Consider the following 25732-nt stretch of genomic DNA (forward strand, 5'->3'; position numbering starts at 1 on the left):
TCTCTGCCCACACACGAGTGTCTCTCTCGCTCTCTCTGCCCACACACGAGTGTCTCTCTCGCTCTCTCTGTCCACACACGAGTCTCTCTCTCTCTCTCTCTCTCTGCCCACACACGAGTGTCTCTCTCTCTCTCTCTCTGCCCACACACGAGTGTCTCTCTCTCTCTCTCTCTGCCCACACACGAGTGTCTCTCTCTCTCTCTGCCCATACACGAGTGTCTTTCTCTCTCTCTCTCTCTGCCCACACACGAGTCTCTCTCTCTCTCTCTGCCCACACACGAGTGTCTCTCTCTCTCTCTCTCTGCCCACACACGTCTCTCTCTCTCTCTCTCTGCCCACACACGAATCTCTCTCTCTCTCTGCCCACACGAATCTCTCTCTCTCTGCCCACACACATCTCTCTCTCTCTGCCCACACACGAGTCTCTCTCTCTCTCTCTCTCTGCCCACACACGAGTGTCTCTCTCGCTCTCTCTGCCCACACACGAGTCTCTCTCTCTCTCTCTCTCTGCCCACACACGAGTGTCTCTCTCGCTCTCTCTGCCCACACACGAGTGTCTCTCTCTCTCTCTCTCTGCCCACACACGAGTGTCTCTTTCTCTCTCTCTCTGCCCACACACGAGTGTCTCTCTCTCTCTCTCTGCCCACACACGAGTGTCTCTCTCTCTCTCTCTCTCTCTGCCCATACACAAATCTCTCTCTCTCTCTCTCTGCCCACACACGAGTGTCTCTCTCTCTCTCTCTCTGCCCACACACGAGTGTCTCTCTCTCTCTCTCTCTCTCTGCCCACACACGAGTGTCTCTCTCTCTCTCTCTCTCTGCCCACACACGAGTGTCTCTCTCTCTCTCTCTCTGCCCACACACGAGTGTCTCTCTCTCTCTCTCTCTGCCCACACACGAGTGTCTCCCTCTCTCTCTCTCTCTCTCTCTGCCCACACATGAGTGCATCTCTCTGCCCACACACAAGTGCCCGCACATACTTCTGGCTGGGGTTTCAGGAAGTCCCTGGTTGGCGATCAGAAATGCTCTAGAGCCTCTCTCACCCTGGCTGAAACCATCCGATTCTGTTCAGGCCAGGGGCCCGTCCCGGGACCTTGCTGAGGCACACTCCTTCCTCATTATTGCTTAGAGCGTCAACTTGGATCATTCAAACAAACTTGAAATTTTACACAAAAATACTGACAAGTGCCTTTAAAGACAGATGTCAAAGTGTCCAATTGCAGAATTTAAAAAATCTAAACTGCTGTTCAGATTTATAAATCATAATTTATACCGTTTTCTGGAAATTTCTATATAGTGAGATATTAAAAACCTTTTCACTGTGAGTGAGAGAGGATTACACAATGAATAGTGAATTGTACGATTACCTACACACACACACACACATATATATAAATATATATATATATATATATATATACATACACATGCTTTCCATCCCCGTTAAGAATTCCGAAGGGACCATTCCCTCCGCGATATCCTGGTTCATTCCGCAGTCACCCCCAGCACCCCCTCCCCTTCCCATAGCACCTTCCCGTGCAAGCGCAGGAGATGCAACACCTGCCCTTTTCCCTCCTCCCTTCCCACTATCCAGGGCCCCAAATACTCCTTCCAGATGAAACTTGTACTTCTTTCAATTTAATATATGTATTCGCTGCTCACGATGCGGTCTCCTCTACATTCGGGAGACCAAACGCAGATTGGGTGACCGCTTTGTGGAACACCTCTGTTCAGTCCGTAAGTGTGACCCCGAGCTTCCGGTCGCCTGTCACTTTAATTCTCCGGCTCCACTCCCACTCTGACCTCTCTGTCCTCAGCCTCCTACACTGTTCCAATGAAGCCCAACGTAAGCTCGAGGAACAGAACCTCATCTTTCGTTTAGACACTTTACAGCCTTCTGGATTCAACATTGTGTTCAACAATTTCAGACTTTCCCCTATTTTTTTCTCTCTTTCCCCCGGCAGCTGTTGATGATTCAGCCATTCCCATTTACACCCTATCCAGGCTCATCTTTTGTTTCTAACTCGTCCCATTACCATCTCCTTTTGCCTCGCACCATTATCCGTTTTGTCTCTTAATCTCTCCTGCCTCCCACCCTATCACAGACCTTCCCATTTGTTCTTCCCTCCCTCTCCCTCCTTTCCCTGCCCCTACACTTGCTTAAAAACCTGTCACATCAGCCTGAAATGTTAACTCTCTTTCTCTCCCCACAGATGCTGCCTGACCTGCTGAGTATTTCCAGCATTTTCTGTTGTTATTTCAGATTTTCCAGCAATCGCAGTATTTTGCTTTTGTAATAAACTTCCCTTAAACAATTATTTAAGAAGTTGATATAGAATATAAGTCTAGATGTAACTGTGCTGGATATTCACGCAGCCTGCTTCGAGGAGATTCTTTTGCCCACCGATCAGTAGTGGCATCACCCAATACATGGGTCACCACTGCGTTCAAACCACACACACAAGGGATACTGGTGTCAACCGTGGTTCAGTGGGCAGCACTCTCGCCTCTAAGTCAGAAGGTTGTGGGTTCAAGTCCCACTCCAGAGACTTGAGCACAAAATCCAGGCTGACACTTCAGCGCAGTGCTGAGGGAGTGCTGCACTGTTGGAGGTGCTGCTTACGGGTGAGATGTTAAACCGAGGCCCTGTCTTCCCTCTCAGGTGGACATAAAAGATCCAATAGCGCGACTCAAAAAAGACCAGGGGAGTTCTCCTGATGTCCTGGACAATATTTATCGTTCAACTAACATCGCTGAAACAAGATGATCTGGTCATTTGTCTCACTGGGAGTTGCCTATGGGAGCTTGCTGTGTGTAAATTGGCTGCCCGTTTCCTACTTTACAATAGTGACTACATCTCAAAAGTGTTTTGCAATGCTCTTTGAGATGTTCTGAGGTGTATCACTACTCTAGAAATGCTCAGAACAGGGGCAGTAGCTGTATTTGGTTGTGCACCCCTCCCCTATCTCCATTAATATACTAACTCAACTGAGATTCTTCTCTCTTGTACTCTGTGATCAGGGGACGAGGTTCATTAAAACTGGGATCACAGGGCAGCCAGCAGGATTCCAGTCAAGGTGGGTGTGTGAAACTTGGATCTGTGGAGAAACACCCAGAAAGTGCAATTATAAATTCTGTCTTTCCAGACCTAGGTGGTGTCTTGGGGGGGGGGGGGGGAGAAAGAGAGAGAGAGAGTGGGAGCAGATTGAGGGGATGAATTGAGTGTGTCACACAGGAAGTGGGTCACACAATTTTAAAGCTTATTGGCTGAAGTGCAATTTGTTTTCCTATAACTCATTGCCACCAATACCCAGTGACAACTATTATATCCAAGGGAGGTTTCCTATCAGAGAATACTGCGTCCCCCACCACCCCCCCCAAATAAAATCACATTACACTGCCTACAACAACAACAACTTTTATTTATATAGCGCCTTTAACATAATGAAACGTCCCAAGGCGCTTCACAGGAGTATTATGAGATAAAAATTTGACACCGAGCCGCACAAGTAGAAATTAGCGCAAGTGACCAAAAGCTTGGTCAAAGAGGTATGTTTTAAGGAGCGTCTTGAAGGCGAGAGGTGGCGAGGTTTAGGCAGGGAGTTCCAGAGCTTGGGGCTTAGGCAACAGAAAGCACGGCCACCAATGGTTGTGCGATTATAATCAGGGATGCTCAGGAGGGCAGAATTAGAAGACACAGATATCTTGGGGGGGGGGGGGGGGGGGGGGAGGTTGTGGGGCTGGAGGAGATTACAGAGATAGGGAGGGGCGAGGCCATGGAGGGATTTGAAAACAAAGATGAAAATTTTGAATTATGAGGCAAGATTACCCGTGGAACACACCCTCACCCTCTCCTAGAAATGTTCTCATGTGTCCACGTACACACGTTGGCAAACAGCTAGGTGACATATTCTACTTGCCACTTTCAGGCCCCACTCCCTGCTAACATCCCCCGCTGGTTTTCTTGTGTGCGTTTCAGGGTAACAGTGCCACCTATCGTGAACCTTGTTGTAAGGAATCAATACTGGAACATTATCTGATTCTAGTTCAGTGACAGGCAATGGTAATTGCAGCGCCGAGCTATCTCACCATTGTTTATTCAAAATGAAACAAAAATGAAAGCCTGTTACAAATAAAATCCAACAAACAGGAATGCTGAAGTGATAACTAACTGAACTATTAAATTCACCTCTCAACATAGACTTTCAATATAGGGGTACAATTGAATGACTGGTCTAAGTAACTACAAGCGCCCTTTCCAGTTGAAAACAACCAAATTAATACTTTAAAGGAAAATGGCGTGTTCAGCTACAGGTACCATTCAATTCTGGCACAGAAAATAGTTAAAACAATATCCGTTTGCATTGTTCAAAATAGGTGCAAAAGTTGACTGTAAAAGCCAAGATCAGCTCTTTGACTGGACAGTTGGCAGCCAAAATATCTAATTTCAAAAGTTAAGAAAAGAAAGTTAGGCCTCTGAGTATATCTGTAATGTATGCACCCATGAGCATGCTCACTGTGAGCAGCTCAGCCAGTCATGTGATGTTCACAAGACTCAATAAAACCCCAGTTAATTGAGTTCAGGCTCTCCACAATGAGGTGTGCTCTTGTGAGCCTGGTGGATGAACTGGCAGTGTTCAGTAGGATAGTTAAACCTTTGCTAATAAACAAGCTAGTTCTTTACAGCAAATGTGTAGCTGTGGATTCTTAAGCAAAGAACCCATGAGGCAAATACACTTTCAATATAGGGGTACAACTGAACGGCGGAACCAAATATATAGTGAGCTTTCAGCTCAAAGTGGGTGAATGTTAGTTAGGACAAGAAGTGATCACCGATCCCCAGTGTTTGTCCAGTGCGAATAGGAATTCACAAACAATCTTGATGCACCCGTCAACTTGAATGAACGAGCAACTCAAGCACAGATCAGGGGTGCAACTCACCAAGAATCCCTTCACCCGACCCTTCTCCCTGCTACAGCTCCAGATTTTTTCTGTCCTTCTAAAGCTCCCTGCCTGTTCTCTCTCTCGGCGCCCATCCTTTTATTGTTGTGGCTGAGGAAGGACCCAGTCAGATAGGCGCGAGGCACACAGCGAGGGCCAACGCACATTGAGGACGAGTGCAAACCCCCTCAGTGTTTGAAGCTACACACAGCACATTATAGAACTTTTTCTTGCACCAAACACCGCAAAAGCTGAAAAGAAAGTGCCACAAAACGGTGAGTCAGTTAAATGGCCGATAGAATATCTGTAAAGAACAAAAGGTTAAATTCCTCTTTATAACTAACATAGTACACTCATTTAAAACCTGCCACGTCTTAATTTAAAATATTCCACTCCACCACACCACAGGGCCGTCCCTGCTTGGTTTAAGGTAGTTCATGGCACTGCGTTGGAAACCAGCCTGGTTGAGTCAGAGTTCAGTGTCTCTTGGTTCGATCTTCTCATCATTCCTCACGGAGTTCATTTTATAACACATGTGGCCTGGGTCGGCCCACTATTCCCTCAGTATGTCTCAGTCCTGAAGCTCGGTTTCGTTGTCACAAAATCCTCGGCGCAGACCTGTCATTGGTGATGGTCCTCCGAAGCTTCACCCCTCTGCGTATGGCGGTGAGCATGTCTTCGGGGGCCTCGCTGGGAGAGAGGGGGGGCAGCGGGAGGCCCAGGGTGTCATCGGGCACCACGCCGGGGAGTATGGCGGGGAAGGGGAACTGTCCGTCGCCCAGGGCCTGGGCACTGGCCACCAGCTCACCGATCTTCTCCACCAGGCTGTGGCGGTTGGCGGCCAGCTGCTGCTCCTCCTCGCTGGACAGGTGGCCCCCCGGGTACACCGAGATCTCCATGGTGCCGCCGCCGCCGCCCCACGCGGCGTTGGGCAGGCTCAGCCGCTTCGGCGAGGCCTTGGCGTACTCCAGGGCGTTGGGCGAGGTGTCGTCGCCGAAGAAGACGCACTCCTCGCTGCCGACCCGCGCCGGCCCCGGGCCGTCCGGCACGGTGGGCGTTTTCACCGGCACGATGGGGGGGCGGATGGGAATGGGCCCCGCGCTGGAGAGGGCGCGGCGCACCGATGGCTTGGTGGACGGGGTGCGGCGGATGGTGGCCACGCCCGGGGTGACCGAAACGTTCTGCACGCTCCCTGAAGGCAGTCCGGCTGTCGACGCGGGGCGCTTGGTCTGGAACATTCTCCGGTAACTCTGGGCGATGTCACTGTTCCGCGGGATGGTCGAGGACCGGTCAAACTCGCTTTGGTGGTCTCCCTCCGCGTCACCATTCACAGAGTAGCAATCGTAATCTGAAACTGTGTGCAAAAACCCCGGTTAGTACACAAGTCAGGCATCAGAAGCTTTGCAGTAAAGACTTCAATGTGTAAGCTTTTTATTTGCAATGGGCATGGCTAACGCAGAGACCACAGATACAGACTCCAACTTCTCCCTGCGATGGGGTACTCACCTGGCAAGTCCATGCTCAACGATTGGATAACCCGGAATCAGTAACCTTTGGGTAGCTCAGTGACGGGTCCATGGTGGTCCAACAAACCCACAACCAGGGCACATGAACCAGCTGGGGTCTCCCTACGAATACAGCCAAGTTAGTCTTCGAACTCCAATACTCCTGCACTGCGGGCATGGGCCACGGCAAAAAAAACCGGCAGCTCCGGCCAAAAAACCTCAGCCGCCAAGCCAATTTCAGCTATTGGCGCCCGTTTCTCTAGTAAGGCACTGTGTTTCCTGTTCAGCAGGTGTGCGGAGGCTTGGATAACACACAACCGGCCACTGATAGCTCACTGGATCAATCCACCGGACTGTGTATTATTGAACCATGTGTTCCAGGCCATGCTAGTCTGAAAAAGCCCGATCTTGTCTGATCTCAGATGCGAAGCAGAGTACTTGGAAGGGAGACCAACTGGGAATACTAGGTGCACCCCCCCTTTTAGCCAGGGGGAACTTGTATAATTTGTGTTTTTAGTGCCCTAAAAAAAAAGGGGGGCACTTATTTGAAAGTCTTTGGTGTGTCCCCCCTCTTCAATCAGGGGGGACTTGATTTAAGGATTAATTGTCTTCAACTAAAATAGTTGTACAGCTGTTGAAGCGCTGGAGGGACTGAAGTGCATCATCACCCCCGGCAACCAAATTTTAATTTGATTTAAGTTGACTGTCCAAAGTTTAATTGTGTCAGCTTTGGTGCCCGCCTTTAATCAGGGTGCACTTGTACTTATGTTTCAATTTTAAAATAGTTGTACAGCTGTTGCAAAAAATAGTTGTAGAACTATTGAGTTGGGCGTGGCTTAGCCAGTCATGTGATGTTCACAAAACTCAATAAAACCCCAGCCAGTTGGGTTCAGGGGATCCACGATGAGGTCTGCAGTTGTGAGCCTGGTGGATGAACTGGTAATGTGTAGTGTGATTGTTAAATCTTTTGCTAATAAGCCAACTCGTTCTTAGTAGCAATGTGTTGAGCAAAGAACTCGAAGCGAATATATTGCAGGTGTCAGGTTTGATCAGTGGTAGTTGCAGTGTTGGGTGATCTTAGTTAGGCCGGTAGAAAGGGGCACTGCAAATGGCTTTATTAACCCTGAGATTGTGAGACTGACTCCTGATCACCATTCAGTGACTATCCTTCCAGAAAATGCGCGTGCGGAATCTGCAGGCCAGAACTGATTTGGGGCGACCTCAACACTTCCACCGTCAAACAGCTTTATTGCCTTGGCTCACGCTTGAAGAACAGACACTTTTGGTGAGGTGTCAGTCCATGTGGACCTGTGCCACAGCAAGCATCTTCAAGAATAGAAGAAGAATGAAAATACAGGTTGAACCTCCTTATCTGGCACACTCGAGACCTGGCCTGTGCAGAATAAGGGATTTTGCCGGATAAAGGAAGGTCAGCCTGAGGGGGGGAGGGGCAGGAAGGCGGCCCGAGGTCGGGGGGTGGGTGGAAAGAGGTCAGTGCCCCGGATGGGCCGAGTGTTGGTGCGGCCCCTGGTGGGCAGAGTGTTGGTGCGGCCCCAAAGTCGGGGTGGAGGTCGGCTGCGTTCTGCGCATGCGCCACCAGAATCATGCCAGACGAGGGGTGGTGCCGGATATGGGGTGATGCCGGATAAGGGAGTCCCGGATAAGGAAGGTCCAACCTCTCCTGGCTCTTAACCGAGTTGCATCAAAGGACCTTCCTGTGAGTGCCCTCAAAGTTGACCAACACCTCAAGTATCTCAGCTTTCGGTTCCAATATCCCGGTCATTTTGTTGGTCTGATTATTTAGGAAAGGGAAGGAGTGAAGGGTTAGGGAATCGTGGAAGCACTGATCGAAGGCGGATATCTTTAGTAAACTGGGCCCAATTCAACAACCTCTCATGCCAACAACATCACCTGGAACCTGGACATCCTGGCCAGTACGTGACCACAATACGTTTACTGTTAGAAGCATTATCACACTATATCATTGCATCCTCGCAATTCAACGCTTTAGTGAGGGCAAGTCCACCATGGCCACCAGAAATTGGGAAACAAGATTCTCCATTAATCCACTACTTCGCAATGATATAGAATCTACAGCACAGGAACAAGCCATTCGGCCCAACTCGCCCGTACCGATCGTTCATACTCCACACGAGCCTCCTCCCATTCCAGCTACCACATCTCAGCTTTTCAGCACATCTTTCTATTCCCTGCCCTCTGACGTATGACATCTACTGACATTCAAGTATACGACATTACCCTGGTCTACTCTTTCCATTGCCTTTTCAAAGAATTCTATCAGGTTAGTTAGCATGACTTAGCCTTTTGGAATCCATGCTATATTTTAAAATTATATTTTCTGTCTCTAGACGTTCTTCTATCATATCTTGTAGCCTAAACTCCAGTATCTTTCCTATCGCTGACGTTAAGCCGACTGGTTTATAAGTCTCAGGTTTTCTTCTCTTTCCCTTGTAATGGCCACACAAAACTTAACTAGCTTTGAAGATTACTGGATTGGCCCCATAATTCTAAGCCTCTTGTAGTGATTAAAAATCAGTGTTCTTACTTCATAGGGTAGATTTTCAACTTGCTACCCAGGCGTTGCAGATCGAACGTCCGTTATAGAAACTGCCGGATTGTCACTGCACAGGCGGCAAGTTGAAATCATCCTCCAGGCCACGCGCTCATCCTCAGCCAGGACCCAGAAGTGACTTTCTTTCTGTCATGACATCATAAATGTCATCCTCCATGAGATTTTGAATGGGTAACGCTTCCAGAATTCATTGTGCTTTAAAAATAACATTGAGAAGCCTAGGTGAAGTGCCAAGACCCATAGCACACACCACCATCAAGGTTGATAAGCATAGGAGGAAAGACAAGGTTATCATGTTTTCAAGCTTAGTCATGATTTTTTGGGGAGTTGAATATCACAGCAGGGTGGGCCCTGTACAAAATGTGCTACTCACAGGCTGTCACGGAGCAGCAGTCTGAATGCATGGAACGGAGCAACGTGAGGGACACGAGTAGCTGTACTGATATCTACCTTCATAACATCTACAATTGACATCAGTGTGTTCACCAGAGCAACAATGCATTAGTGCGTTCACCAGAGCAACAATGCAGTAGTGTGGTCACTAGAGCAACAATGCATTAGTGTGTTCACCAGAGCAATGATGCATTAGTGTGTTCACCAGAGCAACCATGCATTAGTGTGGTCGCTAGAGCAACAATGCATTAGTGTGTTCGCTAGAGCAATAATGACGCACAATACACTAATATGCCGCCATGTATCAGTGTGATCACTAAAGCCACAAAGCATTAGCAAGGTCAGTATACCCAAGACAAGTAAAGCTTCAATGCACTGGACACAACGTTCAAGCTTATCTCTCTTCAGCAGGTTACAGACACAAAGCAGTGTCTGCAGTGCAGAACGGAGCGAGGACACAAGTCTGAGACGTATGACGTGGAAAGGGAGCAACCCTGGTTCTCTGTATCTATGGTCTTTGGTTGATGTTTAGTGCGATACTTGTGCAGAAGGTAAACACCTGGAAAGGGGGCACAGAGAGATCTCCTGACGGAAGTACCTTGGGAGGGAATGGTGTCTTCGGAGCAGGATGGTGTGGTGGTTTGGGTGCTGTAACCGCTGGAGTACTGCAGAGAGTCGCGGCTACTCTTCTGGTGTTCCAGGCTCAGACCACGGGTCAGCACCATGGCCAGGTCACTGGCCGCTGTGGATATTTCCTCCCCATGCTGTTAAAGAAATCAGACACAAGACTTACTGGAAACGAACAGAATGTCCCTCCTCTCTAAGGGAACAGCACTAGGTCATTCAACTAATGTTTTACGGGTGGCGGGGTTGCCCTACTTCACTCCACTTCTAAGGAGCCAGGACTAGCCCTTTCTGTTCACCTTTAAAGGATTGGCTTTGGCCTATCCTGTTCCTCTTTACTGGGTCAGAATTGTGAGAGGGGAGCATGCGGTCAGAGCTAGACACCCTCCCTCTGGTTGGGAATATCCCACAATCTATGGCTGAAGTCAACAGGGGCATGTTTTTTTCAGATTTTAATTTGAGGGAGTAACTATTTGTACTGTGTTTTTTCTGTGCATGTAAAGCTCCGCCACCCGATGCCTCCCGCCCAAACCGCAAGTGCCGGACAGAAGAGCGGCCCTGCTCTCATTCCATACGGCCGAGAGCGGCGGGGGGGGGGGGGAGGGAAGGAAGAGAGAGAGAGAGAGAGAGAGAGAGAGAGACTGGGGGGGGGGGGAAGAGAGAGAGAGAGAGAGACTGGGGGGGGGGGAAGAGAGAGAGACTGGGGGGAGGGAGAGAGAGAGAGAGAGAGACTGGGGGGAGGGAGAGAGAGAGAGAGAGACTGGGGGGGGAGAGAGAGAGAGACTGGGGGAGAGAGAGGGAGACTGGGGGTGGGAGAGAGAGACTGGGGGTGGGAGAGAGACTGGGGAAGAGAGAGAGACTGGGGATGGCGGGGGGGGGGGGGGGGGAAAGAGAGACACGGGTGGAAGAAGGGAATCGAAGGAGAGAGAGAGAACTCGGGGAAGACGTATCACTTTCTTCCAACCCCCTACAAGCAACATCATTGGAGTGGTTGAAATCCAGAAGTCACAACACTGTCACTATTCACTTCATACCCAATAAACATGTTAACAATCTGGGGGGGGGGGGGGTGGTAAGGTCATGCACATGCGCTGGTGTAAGGAGGGACGCACTTGGACTGGGGTAAGGCACTTTGGCTGGCCCTTGGTGTCTTCTGGGGAGATCTATCCTCTGTGGCTTCTGGAAGTCAAAGTGGATCGAGTTACAATTTGCAATGTCAGTGAGACCTTGGGATGGGTGGTTCCAGATACACATTTCAGAGAAACTTCAGGGTGTTGGCTTATCCTCCAAGGGGACTAATCATTGACAAAGGGCGGACCAGGGCGGCCATTTTCACAGTACAAATAAGCGCATCCTTAATTTATACACCAATCTGATGGTAATGTCGTAACTTGTCATCAGAGGTCCCCGGCTGTGTAAAGGTCTGCCTGTTGATGTCATCCACCAAACACCATAGGTGTCGAGAGCAACCAATAGAGGTAGTGCAATATAGACATACTGGGCTCTCCAAGGGTCACCATAGAGACCAGCAGCACACTACGTGGAATAGCAGGGCTGGAGAGGTTACCGGAAGGGCTGTTTAATCGCTGTGCCCACCACTGTGGAACACATGGTCTGCCGTCTTAATTGAATGGCGGTACAGGCACGAGGAGCTGAATGGTCTACTCCTGTTCCCTTTTTTGTATACCAGGGGCTTTACTGAGCTGAATTTTGTACTTCAGGTGCAATTGGATGACTGTGGTAATGGTACTGGTTCATCCCATTCCATTTTAAGCGTAGGTACTGGCCCATCCCATTCCATATTAAGGGTAGGTACTGGCCCATCCCATATTAAGGGTAGGTACCGGCCCATCCCATTCCATATTAAGGGTAGGTACCGGCCCATCCCATTCCATATTAAGGGTGGGTACTGGTTCATCCCATTCCATTTTAAGCGTAGGTACTGGCCCATCCCATTCCATATTAAGGGTAGGTACTGGCCCATCCTATTCCATATTAAGGGTAGGTACTGGCCCATCCCATTCCATATTAAGGGTAGGTACTGGCCTATCCCATTCCATATTAAGGGTAGGTACTGGCCCATCCCATATTAAGGGTAGGTACTGGCTCATCCCATTCCATATTAAGGGTAGGTACTGGCCCATCCCATTCCATATTAAGGGTAGGTACTGGCCTATCCCATCTCATATTAAGGGTAGGTACTGGCCCATCCCATCCCATATTAAGGGTAGGTACTGGTTCATCCCATTTCATATTAAGGGTAGGTACTGGATCATCCCATTCGATATTAAGGGTGGGTACTGGTTCATCCCATTCCATATTAAGCGTAGGTACTGGCCCATCCCATTCCATATTAAGGGTAGGTACTAGCCCATCCCATTCCATATTAAGGGTAGGTACTGGCCCATCCCATTCCATATTAAGGGTAGGTACTGGCTCATCGCATTCCATATTAAGGGTAGGTACTGGCCCATCCCATTCCACATTAAGCGTAGGTACTGGCCCCTCTTGAAAGCAATATCCCAACACCTTAGCCCGCCATGTAACCTGGCACAAGGGGGAGTCCGTAAATACAGCACACTCACATACTGTACCTTAGCAGCAAGTGATGCTGCTGTCATGCGAGGCCTCTGCACCTCCTCCACGCTAATCCCCGGATAGACCATGGTGGCCGAGACTGCCTCTGCCTCCCGATAACGTTCAACTCCCTCCTTACGCCGCTGTAAAGTGTTCACCATTGGCTGGTCATAAGGACCAGGCTTCGACCAGTCCTGGAAAGGCGAGGGAAGCGCCCGGTGAATAGAAATGGTGAGGCGGGATAGAGAGTAATCGTTCACAGCAGGTCGGGGAGAGGGACATTTAGTTTGATTGAGACATCACAGCGAGGCAGCTATTTAAGAGTTACAGAAGGACGGCACTCTGAGATTGCATAAAGCGTTTCCGGCGAATATCTTCACCCATCATCCAGTACTCTGCCACCCACGCCCTCTTGCACCAAGTCCCACTCGCCCATCACCCCATAACCAACCCTGCTGATTTCCTGTCTCACAGTGAACTGACTTCAATATCCTCGTCCTCATATTACATCCCTTCACCCCACTCCGTCTCTGGAATCCTCTCCTCCCTCATTTCCAAATACATGGCCTCCACTCGTCCAGCTCTGGTACACTTCACATCCCCTTCCCTCCACTGCATGCCCAGTGGCAGAGCTTTCAAATTGACCTCACTCATCGTGCCTTCCCTCACCTCCCAGACCTTCACTCCCACTTCCCAACAAAGCATCTGCTTTGGAAGTTGTATTATGTGAGAGGTGCTACTAAACACTAGTTATTGCTGTTTAGAATTTTTCTTAAAAGTTTGTTTTTAGTTATTCATTCATGGGATGTGGGGCATTGCTGGCAAGGTCAGCATTTATTGCCCTCGAGAAGGTGGTGGTGAGCCGCCTTCTTGAACCGCTGCAGTCCGTGTGGTGAAGGTGTTCCCACAGTGCTGTTAGGGAGGGAGTTCCAGGATTTTGACCCAGTGACGATGAAGGAACGACGATATATTTCCAAGTCAGAATGGTGTGTAACTTGGAGGGGAACTTGCAGGTGGCGGTGTTCCCATGCGCCTGCTGCCCTTGCCCTTCTAGGTGGTAGAGGTCGTGGATTTTGGACGTGCTGCCAAAGAAGCTTTGTCGAGTTGCTGCAGTTCATCTTGTGGATGGTACACATTGCAGCCACGGTGCGCCGGTGATGGAGGGAGTGAATGTTGAAGGTGGTGGATGGGGTGCCAATCAAGTGGGCTGCTTTGTCCTGGATGGTGTCGAGCTTCTTGAGTGTTGTTGGAGCTGCACTCATCCAGGCAAGTGGAGAGTATTTCATCACACTCCTGACTTATGCCTTGTAGATGGTGGAAAGGCTTTGGGGAGTCAAGTGGTGAGACAGTCGCCGCAGAATACCCAGCCTCTGACCTGCTCGTGGCCACAGTATTGAGGTGGCTGGTTCAGTTAAGTTTCCGGTCACGTTGGGCATCGTTAAAGGCAGGTTTTATTCTGTTGAGCTCATTCTCAACAAGAATTATTTTGAAATATACAAAATTCTTACAGGGCTTGACAGGAGTCTAGAACCAGGGGTCACAGTCTCAGAATAAGGGGTTGGCCATTTAGGACTGAGATGAGGAGAAACTTCTTCACTCAGAGGGTGGTTAATTTGGAATTCTCTACCCCAGAGGTCTGTGGAGGCTCAGTTGTTGAGTATATTCAAGACAGAGATCAATAGATTTTTGGATATTAAGGAAGTCAAGGGATATGGAGATAGGGCAGGAAAATGGAGTTGAGGTAGAAGATCAGCCATGATCTCATTGAATGGTGGAGCAGGCTCGAGGGGCCAAATAGCCGACTCCTGCTCCTAATTCTTATGTTCTTAACTGGGCTGAGACTGTCCAAACTTATTTCACGTCCGACTCTTACAGCCAGAGACAGAGGGGATGGAGTCAGTGGAAAGGAAAATTAGGCTGCGTGTTTTGTCCACCTGACAAAGTTCAACTTCAGCCCCCGAGAATTTCCTCCCATTAGGCGTGGCCTGAAGTCCCACTTTATTTCTTGTTACTCTGGAGTACCTTTCGTTTTATTGCTTCAGTTTCTCTGCTGTTTTATTTTACCGCACGTTTGTTTTCTCTCTCTCTCAGGGTTTTCTCCCCTTCGCTGGTTTTTTGAGCTGTGTTTTTTTTTCTCTGCCTCTTCCTCGTTCTGTCTCCTCCCCAGTACCCCCACCCCCACCATGGACCGCTGAAAATGGCCACGGCCCTCAGCTCATTCCGCCATCTCCAGATTACGCAATCCTAAGTTGCCTTGCATTACACGCACCGCGGTCAAACAAGCGGCCAAGAGAGGGGGTGTTAACGTACAATCGATTGTGAGGTTATTCATGCAAATGATTCGGAAGGAAAAGGACGTGATGAGAGATAAGCCAAAACTATTAAACAAAAATAAAATGGTGGTAGAACAAACCTTCCAGCTAGGAATCGTTGATGAGAGGGCAGTGCCGGGTCCCAGGGAATGGTTAAAGGGAGGGATATCAGGGAAAACAGCAGGGTTAGACTTAGTCCAGGCCCGTGTGTCAGGGATGGTGGGAGAAGAGCCAGAGAACGCAGGTGAAGAACATTCACTAGGAAGATGGCAATACACATACCCAGTCATGAACTGCAGATGGAAGAACATGTGATCAGCACAGGCAATAAGTGGACAGCCATTGGAGGGTTTTCAAGGGAAATGCCAGCAAAATACAACTTTACGACATTATAAGCTACCTTGGCGACCAGCACAGGATGAGTGCCTGACTGTTTAAATCTGTACTGTACAATGGTTCAACCACAAAAATCCAAATACTGAATTTGTCAGAAGGTGCTTACCGGTAGTGCGACCCAATGATATGCTGACCTCCTGTGTCACTGAATAGTGGGTTTCTCCTGGCAAATTCCCACACACAGGTTCCTGATTGACACTGGGCCATTGGGATAAGGAGTGAGCATCACTGCAGCGACCCACTACCCCGGCGACTTTGTTAACCTGGGCCACTCCCACGTCAGGCCTGGGTGTAGCCATCTGGACAGAGATGTCCGTCGACTGAGCTACGATTGGCCTGGTAACAAAGTGATGGGTGTGCTGCCAGCCGGATGGTTACAGTTACATAGAAACGGCGGCCATTCTAGAATCCACTGAAGCAATCTGCAACGTCAGCATTGCACAAGGGTGGCAAGCTGAAAATCCTGCCCCCACCCCCGATCCTCCTTTAAATCACATCAGGTCTTGGGCATCTCTGAGGTCTTCCACACGGAGGGCGATTTTACCCCCCAAACCAGGGAGGGACTTCTCAGCATTAAAGGGCGAGAGTTCCTGAGGCTTTGACCTACCAAAGTATTCAAATCTAAAGCAATGGGCAGCAAGACGCCTTCACAGCAGCTGCAATTTACAAGCACAGCAGTCACAGCTAAAACCAACACAGGAGATGGATGTTCCGAGTCAATTCGCATCAACAGAAGAAGAATGTTTTCAGAATTTGCTTTGACGACAAGTTGTGTTTATTGGAGCATTCCCTTGAAATACAGGTACAAGCATTGGGCCTCCAAAACCAAATAGCTGATCCCCCCCTCCCCCCACTCCGAATCTATACAGCCCTGTACATATTTACCCGTTTAGTCACATCCCCATAGAAATATTTAGGCAACATATATGGTAAAATACTGTAAGCTTTCAAAGTATTCACCAAGACCTAATCTTTGGACCCAATGGGCTATCTTTGAATGTTTCTGCCACGTGTTGCTCTAGCTATATTCCTCGCATCACCTGAACCTTGCAATGAGCAGGTAAATACTTGGCATATATTTGCATATCCAATATAATGAGCCAATTAGTTCTGACGAGGGTTACAGACCAGACCAGACCAGGAGATTAAGGCAATAGTTAGGAAGGACATTAGCTTGGATGATGTGGAATTGATATGGGTAGAGCTACAGAACACCAAAGGGCAAAAAACGTTAGTGGGAGTTGTGTACAGACCTCCAAACAGTAGTAGTGATGTTCGAGAGGGCATCAAACAGGAAATTAGGGGTGCATGCAATAAAGGTGCAGCAGTTATAATGGGTGACTTTAATATGCACATAGATTGGGCTAACCAAACTGGAAGCAATACAGTGGAGGAGGATTTCCTGGAGTGCATAAGGGATGGTTTTTTAGACCAATATGTCGAGGAACCAACTAGGGGGGAGGCCATCTTAGACTGGGTGTTATGTAATGAGAGAGGATTAATTAGCAATCTCGTTGTGCGAGGCCCCTTGGGGAAGAGTGACCATAATATGGTGGAATTCTGCATTAGGAGGAGAATGAAACAGTTAATTCAGAGACCATGGTCCAGAACTTAAAGAAGGCTAACTTTGAAGGTATGAGGCGTGAATTGGCTGGGATGGATTGGCGAATGATACTTAAGGGGTTGACTGTGGATGGGCAATGGCAGACATTTAGAGACCGCATGGATGAAGTACAACAATTGTACATTCCTGTCTGGCGTAAAAATAAAAAAGGGAAGGTGGCTCAACCGTGGCTATCAAGGGAAATCAGGGATAGTATTAAAGCCAAGGAAGTGGCATACAAATTGGCCAGAAATAGCAGCGAACCTGGGGACTGGGAGAAATTTAGAACTCAGCAGAGGAGGACAAAGGGTTTGATTAGGACAGGGAAAATGGAGTATGAGAAGAAGCTTGCAGGGAACATTAAGACGGATTGCAAAACTTTCTATAGATATGTAAAGAGAAAAAGGTTAGTAAAGACAAACGTAGGTCCCCTGCAGTCAGAATCAGGGGAAGTCATAACGGGGAACAAAGAAATGGCAGACCAATTGAACAAGTACTTTGGTTCGGTATTCACTAAGGAGGACACAAACAACCTTCCGGTTATAAAAGGGGTCGGGGGGTCTAGTAATGAGGAGGAACTGAGGGAAATCCTTATTAGCCGGGAAATTGTGTTGGGGAAATTGACGGGATTGAAGGCCGATAAATCCCCAGGGCCTGATGGACTGCATCCCAGAGTACTTAAGGAGGTGGCCTTGGAAATAGTGGATGCATTGACAGTCATTTTCCAACATTCCATTGACTCTGGATCAGTTCCTATAGAGTGGAGGGTAGCCAATGTAACCCCACTTTTTAAAAAAGGAGGGAGAGAGAAAACAGGGAATTATAGACCAGTCAGCCTGACATCGGTAGTGGGTAAAATGATGGAATCAATTATTAAGAATGTCATAGCAGTGCATTTGGAAAGAGGTGACATGATAGGTCCAAGTCAGCATGGATTTGTGAAAGAGAAATCATGCTTGACAAATCTTCTGGAATTTATTGAGGATGTTTCCAGTAGAGTGGACAAGGGAGAACCAGTTGATGTGGTATATTTGGACTTTCAGAAGGCGTTCGACAAGGTCCCACACAAGAGATTGCTGTGCAAAGATAGAGCACATGGGATTGGGGGTAGTGTGCTGACATGGATTGAGAACTGGTTGTCAGACAGGAAGCAAAGAGTAGGAGTAAATGGGTACTTTTCAGAATGGCAGGCAGTGACTAGTGGGGTACCGCAAGGTTCTGTGCTGGGGCCCCAGCTGTTTACATTGTACATTAATGATTTAGATGAGGGGATTAAATGTAGTATCTCCAAATTTGCGGATGACACTAAGTTGGGTGGCAATGTGAGCTGCGAGGAGGATGCTGTGAGGCTGCAGAGTGACTTGGATAGGTTAGGTGAGTGGGCAAATGCATGGCAGATGAAGTATAATGTGGATAAATGTGAGGTTATCCACTTTGGTGGTAAAAACAGAGAGACAGACTATTATCTGAATGGTGACAGATTAGGAAAAGGGGAGGTGCAAAGAGACCTGGGTGTCATGGTACATCAGTCATTGAAGGTTGGCATGCAGGTGCAGCAGGCGGTTAAGCATGTTGGCCTTCATAGCAAGGGGATTTGAGTACAGGGGCAGGGAGGTGTTGCTACAGTTGTACAGGGATTGGTGAGGCCACACCTGGAGTATTGTGTACAGTTTTGGTCTCCTAACCTGAGGAAGGACATTCTTGCTATTGAGGGAGTGCAGCGAAGGTTCACCAGACTGATTCCCGGGATGGCGGGACTGACCTATCAAGAAAGACTGGATCAACTGGGCTTGTATTCACTGGAGTTCAGAAGAATGAGAGGGGACCTCATAGAAACATTAAAAATTCTGACGGGGTTAGACAGGTTAGATGCAGGAAGAATGTTCCCAATGTTGGGGAAGTCCAGAACCAGAGGTCACAGTCTAAGGATAAGGGGTAAGCCATTTAGGACCGAGATGCGGAGGAACTTCTTCACCCAGAGAGTGGTGAACCTGTGGAATTCTCTACCACAGAAAGTTGTTGAGGCCAATTCACTAAATATATTCAAAAAGGAGTTAGATGAGGTCCTTACTACTAGGGGGATCAAGGGGTATGGCGAGAAAGCAGGAATGGGGTACTGAAGTTGAATGTTCAGCCATGAACTCATTGAATGGCGGTGCAGGCTAGAAGGGCCGAATGGCCTACTCCTGCACCTATTTTCTATGTTTCTATGTTTCTATGACCCGCTGGGTATCTCCAGCATTTTATTTCAGATTCCTGCTCCCACAGTATTTTGCTTTTGCAATAAGCCAATTGCCTGACCTGATATTGAGTTTCTCACTGAACGGGTAACCTCGTGCACTGTACAGTATGTTATTTTTGCTCAGCTTACTCTAATTGTTGTGTTTTTCTCCAAGCTGACGGAACTGAAGATTGTTTTGTGCATTTTGTGAGGGATGTCAGTTCTGGGGAAATGGAACATTTTGCATTTTAACCTTAGGAAGCAGAATATTAGCCTTAATGGGGGTACAGCGCAGAATCACCAGATCAACACAGTGGGTGAAATTATGAAAACACAGACATTATAAACTTGACTGATAGTCCCCTCAAGTTTAGACGTTTGAGTGATGATTTAATCGAGGTGTTTTAAATGATAAAGTGATTTGATAGGGTGGATAAGTTCCTCTGGTGGAGGAATCCAGAACAAGGGGGCACAATCTTAAAATTATAGCCAGGCCATTAAGGAGTAAAATCAGAAGCACTTCTTCACACAAAGGGAAGTGGAAATCTAGGACTCGCTCCATCAAAAGGCTGTGGATGCTGGGGAATAATTGGACCTTTGAAGACTGAGATCAGTAGCATTTTGTTGAGTAAGGGATATGGAGAAAAGGCAGGTAAATGCAGTTGAGGTACAGATCAGCCATGATCTAACTCAATGGCAGAACAGTCTTGAGGGGCTGACTGGTCTTCTCCTGTCCCTATGTCCCCAGTGTGACTATCAAGCACTCCCAGTTTAGGTCTCACACACTTAGATACAGGGTGTGATATAGAGCTCCACCTAACGGACTACTGTGGTATATAATAAAAGCATCATGTGACACAGTCACCTGACAAGTTCGTGTAGAGCCATCTTGTGTGCAGTGTGTTTAGAAACATAGAAAATAGATGCAGAAGTAGGCCATTCGGCCCTTCGAGCCTGCACCGCCATTCAATGAGTTCATGACTGAACATGCAACTTCAGTACCCCATTACTGCTTTCCCGCCATACCCCTTGATCCCCCTAGTAGTAAGGACTACATCTAACTTCTTTTTGAATATATTTAGTGAATTGGCCTCAACAACTTCCCGTGGTAGAGAATTCCACAGGTTCACCACTCTCTGGGTGAAGAAGTTTCTCCTCATCTCGGTCCTAAATGGCTTACCCCTTATCCTTAGGCTGTGACCCCTGGTTCTGGACTTCCCCAACATTGGGAACATTCTTCCTGCATCTAACCTGTCTAAACCCGTCAGAATTTTAAACGTTTCGATGAGATCCCCTCTCATTTTTCTGAACTCCAGTGAATACAAACGCAGTTGATCCAGTCTTTCTTGATAGGTCAGTCCCGCCATCCCGGGAATCAGTCTGGTGAATCTTCGCTGCACTCCCTCAATAGCAAGAATGTCCTTCCTCAGGTTAGGAGACCAAAACTGTACACAATACTCCAGGTGTGGCCTCACCAATGCCCTGTACAACTGTAGCAACACCTCCCTGCCCCTGTACTCAAATCCCCTTGCTATGAAGGCCAACATGCCATTTGCTTTCTTAACCGCCTGCTGCACCTGCATACCAACCTTCAATGACTGATGTACCACGACACCCAGGTCTCTTTGCACCTCCCCTTTTCCTAATCTGTCACCATTCAGATAATAGTCTGTCTCTCTGTTTTTACCACCAAAGTGGATAACCTCACATTTATCCACATTATACTTCATCTGCCATGCATTTTCCCACTCACCGAACCTATCCAAGTCACTCTGCAGCCTCACAGCATCCTCCTCGCAGCTCACACTGCCACCCAACTTAGTGTCATCCGCAAATTTGGAGATACTACATTTAATCCCCTCGTCTGAGAATGACGTGAGTATCACGTGTAGTGAGTTGGTCTTACCGCAGGGAAAGGGTCCACAGCCAGCTAGGGAATGGAAGACCAGCAGGAAGAGTAGTGCAAGGAAGGTATTGCAGGGGTCCCCTGTGGTCATCCCCCTGCAAAACAGATACACTGTTTTGAGTACTGTTGAGGGGGATGACTCATCAGGGGAGGGCAGCAGCAGCCAAGTTCATGGCACCGTGGCTGGCTCTGCTGCACAGGAGGGCAAGAAAAAGAGTGGGACAGCAATAGTGATAGGGGATTCAATGGTGAGGGGAATAGATAGACGTTTCTGCGGCCGCGGCCGAGACTCCAGGATGGTATGTTGCCTCCCTGGTGCAAGGGTCAAGGATGTCTCGGAGCAGGTGCAGGACATTCTGAAATGGGAGGGAGAACAGCCAGTTGTCGTGGTGCACAATGGTACCAACGACATAGGTAAAAAAAGGGATGAGGTCCTACGAAACGAATTTAAGGAGCTAGGAGCTAAATTAAAAAGTAGGACCTCAAAAGTAGTAATCTCGGGATTGCTACCAGTGCCACGTGATAGTCAGAGTAGGAATCGCAGGATAGCGCAGATGAATACGTGGCTTGAGCAGTGGTGCAGCAGGGAGGGATTCAAATTCCTGGGGCATTGGGACCGGTTCTGGGGGAGGTGGGACCAGTACAAACCAGACGGTCTGCACCTGGGCAGGATCGGAACCAATGTCCTAGGGGGAGTGTTTGCTAGTGCTGTTGGGGAGGATTTAAACTAATATGTCAGGGGGATGGGAACCAATGCAGGGAGACAGAGGGAAACAAAAAGGAGGCAAAAGCAAAAGACAGAAAGGAGATGAGGAAAAGTGGAGGGCGGAGAAACCCAAGGCAAAGAACAAAAAGGGCCACTGTACAGCAAAATTTTAAAAAGGACAAAGGGTGTTAAAAAAACAAGCCTGAAGGCTTTGTGTCTTAATGCAAGGAGTATCCGCAATAAGATGGATTAATTAATTGTGCAAATAGATGTTAATAAATATGATGTGATTGGGATTACGGATACGTGGCTCCAGGATGATCAGGGCTGGGAACTCAACATTCAGGGGTAATCAACATTCAGGAAGGATAGAATAAAAGGAAAAGGAGGTGGGGTAGCATTGTTGGTTAAAGAGGAGATTAATGCAATAGTTAGGAAAGACATTAGCTTGGATGATGTGGAATCTATATGGGTAGAGCAGCGGAACACCAAAGGGCAAAAAACGTTAGTAGGAGTTGTGTACAGACCTCCAAACAGTAATAGGGATGTTGGGGAGGGCATCAAACAGGAAATTAGGGGTGCATGCAATAAAGGTGCAGCAGTTATAATGGGTGACTTTAATATGCACATAGATTGGGCTAGCCAAACTGGAAGCAATACGGTGGAGGAGGATTTCCTGGAGTGCATAAGGGATGGTTTTCTAGACCAATATGTTGAGGAACCAACTAGGGGGGAGGCCATCTTAGACTGGGTGTTGTGTAATGAGAGAGGATTAATTAGCAATCTCATTGTGCGAGGCCCCTTGGGGAAGAGTGACCATAATATGGTGGAATTCTGCATTAGGATGGAGAATGAAACAGTAAATTCAGAGACCATGGTCCAGAACTTAAAGAAGGGTAACTTTGAAGGTATGAGGCGTGAATTGGCTAGGATAGATTGGCGAATGATACTTAGGGGGTTGACTGTGGATGGACAATGGCAGACATTTAGAGACCGCATGGATGAATTACAACAATTGTACATTCCTGTCTGGCGTAAAAATAAAAAAGGGAAGGTGGCTCAACCGTGGCTATCTAGGGAAATCAGGGATAGTATTAAAGCCAAGGAAGTGGCATACAAATTGGCCAGAAATAGCAGCGAACCTGGGGACTGGGAGAAATTTAGAACTCAGCAGAGGAGGACAAAGGGTTTGATTCGGGCAGGGAAAATAGAGTACGAGAAGAAGCTTGCAGGGAACATTAAGGTGGATTGCAAAAGTTTCTATAGGTATATAAAGAGAAAAAGGTTAGTAAAGACAAACGTAGGTCCCCTGCAGTCAGAATCAGGGGAAGTCATAATGGGGAACAAAGAAATGGCAGACCAATTGAACAAGTACTTTGGTTCGGTATTCACTAAGGAGGATACAAACAACCTTCCGGATATAAAAGGGGTCAGAGGGTCTAGTAAGGAGGGGGAACTGAAGGAAATCTTTATTAGTCGGGAAATTGTGTTGGGGAAATTGATGGGATTGAAGGCCGATAAATCCCCAGGGCCTGATGGACTGCATCCCAGAGTACTTAAGGAGGTGGCCTTGGAAATAGCGGATGCATTGACAGTCATTTTCCAACATTCCATTGACTCTGGATCAGTTCCTATGGAGTGAAGGGTAGCCAATGTAACCCCACTTTTTAAAAAAGGAGGGAGAGAGAAAACAGGGAATTATAGACCGGTCAGCCTGACCTCAGTAGTGAGTAAAATGATGGAATCAATTATTAAGGATGTCATAGCAGTGCATCTGGAAAATGGTGACATGATAGGTCCAAGTCAGCATGGATTTGTGAAAGGGAAATCATGCTTGACAAATCTTCTGGAATTTTTTGAGGATGTTTCCAGTAAAGTGGACAAAGGAGAACCAGTTGATGTGGTATATTTGGACTTTCAGAAGGCTTTCGACAAGGACCCACACAAGAGATTAATGTGCAAAGTTAAAGCACATGGGATTGGGGGTAGTGTGCTGACGTGGATTGAGAACTGGTTGTCAGACAGGAAGCAAAGAGTAGGAGTAAACGGGTACTTTTCAGAATGGCAGGCAGTGACTAGTGGGGTGCCGCAAGGTTCTGTGCTGGGGCCCCAGCTGTTTACATTGTACATTAATGATTTCGACGAGGGGATTAAATGCAGTATCTCCAATTTGCGGATGACACTAAGTTGGGTGGCAGTGTGAGCTGCGAGGAGGATGCTATTAGGCTGCAGAGTGACTTGGATAGGTTAGGTGAGTGGGCAAATGCATGGCAGATGAAGTATAATGTGGATAAATGTGAGGTTATCCACTTTGGTGGTAAAAACAGAGAGACAGACTATTATCTGAATGGTGACAGATTAGGAAAAGGGAAGTGCAACGAGACCTGGGTGTCATGGTACATCAGTCATTGAAGGTTAGCATGCAGGTACAGCAGGCGGTTAAGAAAGCAAATGGCAAGTTGGCCTTCATAGCGAGGGGATTTGAATACAGGGGCAGGGAGGTGTTGCTACAGTTGTACAGGGCCTTGGTGAAGCCACACCTGGAGTATTGTGTACAGTTTTGGTCTCCTAACTTGAGGAAGGACATTCTTGCTATTGAGGGAGTGCAGCGAAGATTCACCAGACTGATTCCCAGGATGGCGGGACTGACCCATCAAGAAAGACTGGATCAACTGGGCTTGTATTCACTGGAGTTCAGAAGAATGAGAGGGGACCTCATAGAAACGTTTAAAATTCTGACGGGTTTAGACAGGTTAGATGCAGGAAGAATGTTCCCAATGTTGGGGAAGTCCAGAACCAGGGGTCACAGTCTGAGGATAAGGGGTAAGCCATTTAGGACCGAGATGAGGAGAAACTTCTTCACCCAGAGAGTGGTGAACCTGTGGAATTCTCTACCACAGAAAGTAGTTGAGGCCAATTCACTAAATATATTCAAAAGGGAGTTAGATGAAGTCCTTATTACTCGGGGGATCAAGGGTTATGGCGAGAAAGCAGGAAGGGGGTACTGAAGTTTCATGTTCAGCCATGAACTCATTGAATGGCGGTGCAGGCTAGAAGGGCTGAATGGCCTGCTCCTGCACCTATTTTCTATGTTTCTATGTTTCTATTAACGTACAATGTAAACAGCTGGGGCCCCAGCACAGAACCTTGCGGTACCCCACTAGTCACTGCTTGCCATTCTGAAAAGTAACCATTTACTCCTACTCTTTGCTTCCTGTCTGACAACCAGTTCTCAATCCACGTCAGCACACTACCCCCAATCCCATGTGCTTTAACTTTGCACATTAATCTGTGTGGGACCTTGTCGAAAGCCTTCTGAAAGTCCAAATACACCACATCAACTGGTTCCCCCTTGTCCACTCTACTGGAAACATCCTCAACAAATTCCAGAAGATTTGTCAAGCATGATTTCCCTTTCACAAATCCATGCTGACTTGGACCTATCATGTCACCTCTTTCCAAATGCGCTGCTATGACATCCTTAATAATTGATTCCATCATTTTACCCACTACTGATGTCAGGCTGACCGGTCTATAATTCCCTGTTTTCTCTCTCCCTCCTTTTTTAAAAAGTGGGGTTACATTGGCTACCCTCCACTCCATAGGAACTGATCCAGAGTCTATGGAATGTTGGAAAATGACTGTCAATGCATCCGCTATTTCCAAGGCCACTTCCTTAAGTACTCTGGGATGCAGTCCATCAGGCCCTGGGGACTTATCGGCCTTCAATTTCATCAATTTCCCCAACACAATTTCCCGACTAATAAGGATTTCCCTCAGTTCCTCCTTCTTACTAGACCCTTTGACCCCTTTTATATCCGGAAGGTTGTTTGTGTCCTCCTTAGTGAATACCAAACCAAAGTACTTGTTCAATTGGTCTGCCATTTCTTTGTTCCCCGTCATGACTTCCCCTGATTCTGACTGCAGGGGACCTACGTTTGTCTTTACTAACCTTT

General features: G+C 47.7%; 1 protein-coding gene across 1 annotated transcript in view; it reads right to left on the reverse strand.

The window, feature by feature from the left end:
• Positions 1-3169: 3169 nt before the first annotated feature.
• mtss1lb (MTSS I-BAR domain containing 2b) overlaps positions 3170-25732 on the reverse strand; it is a 201184-nt gene continuing 178621 nt past the window's right edge. Inside the window, exons 12-14 of the mRNA XM_070897764.1 lie at positions 12650-12826; positions 10030-10195; positions 3170-6294 (exon numbers count right to left, since the gene is read on the reverse strand). Of these exons, the coding sequence (XP_070753865.1) occupies positions 5537-6294; positions 10030-10195; positions 12650-12826 (1101 nt within the window). The 3' untranslated portion in view covers positions 3170-5536. The remainder of the gene's footprint in view (positions 6295-10029; positions 10196-12649; positions 12827-25732) is intronic.

This window comes from Pristiophorus japonicus, chromosome 13, assembly GCF_044704955.1.
Source record: "Pristiophorus japonicus isolate sPriJap1 chromosome 13, sPriJap1.hap1, whole genome shotgun sequence".
Taxonomy (NCBI): Eukaryota; Metazoa; Chordata; class Chondrichthyes; family Pristiophoridae; genus Pristiophorus; species Pristiophorus japonicus.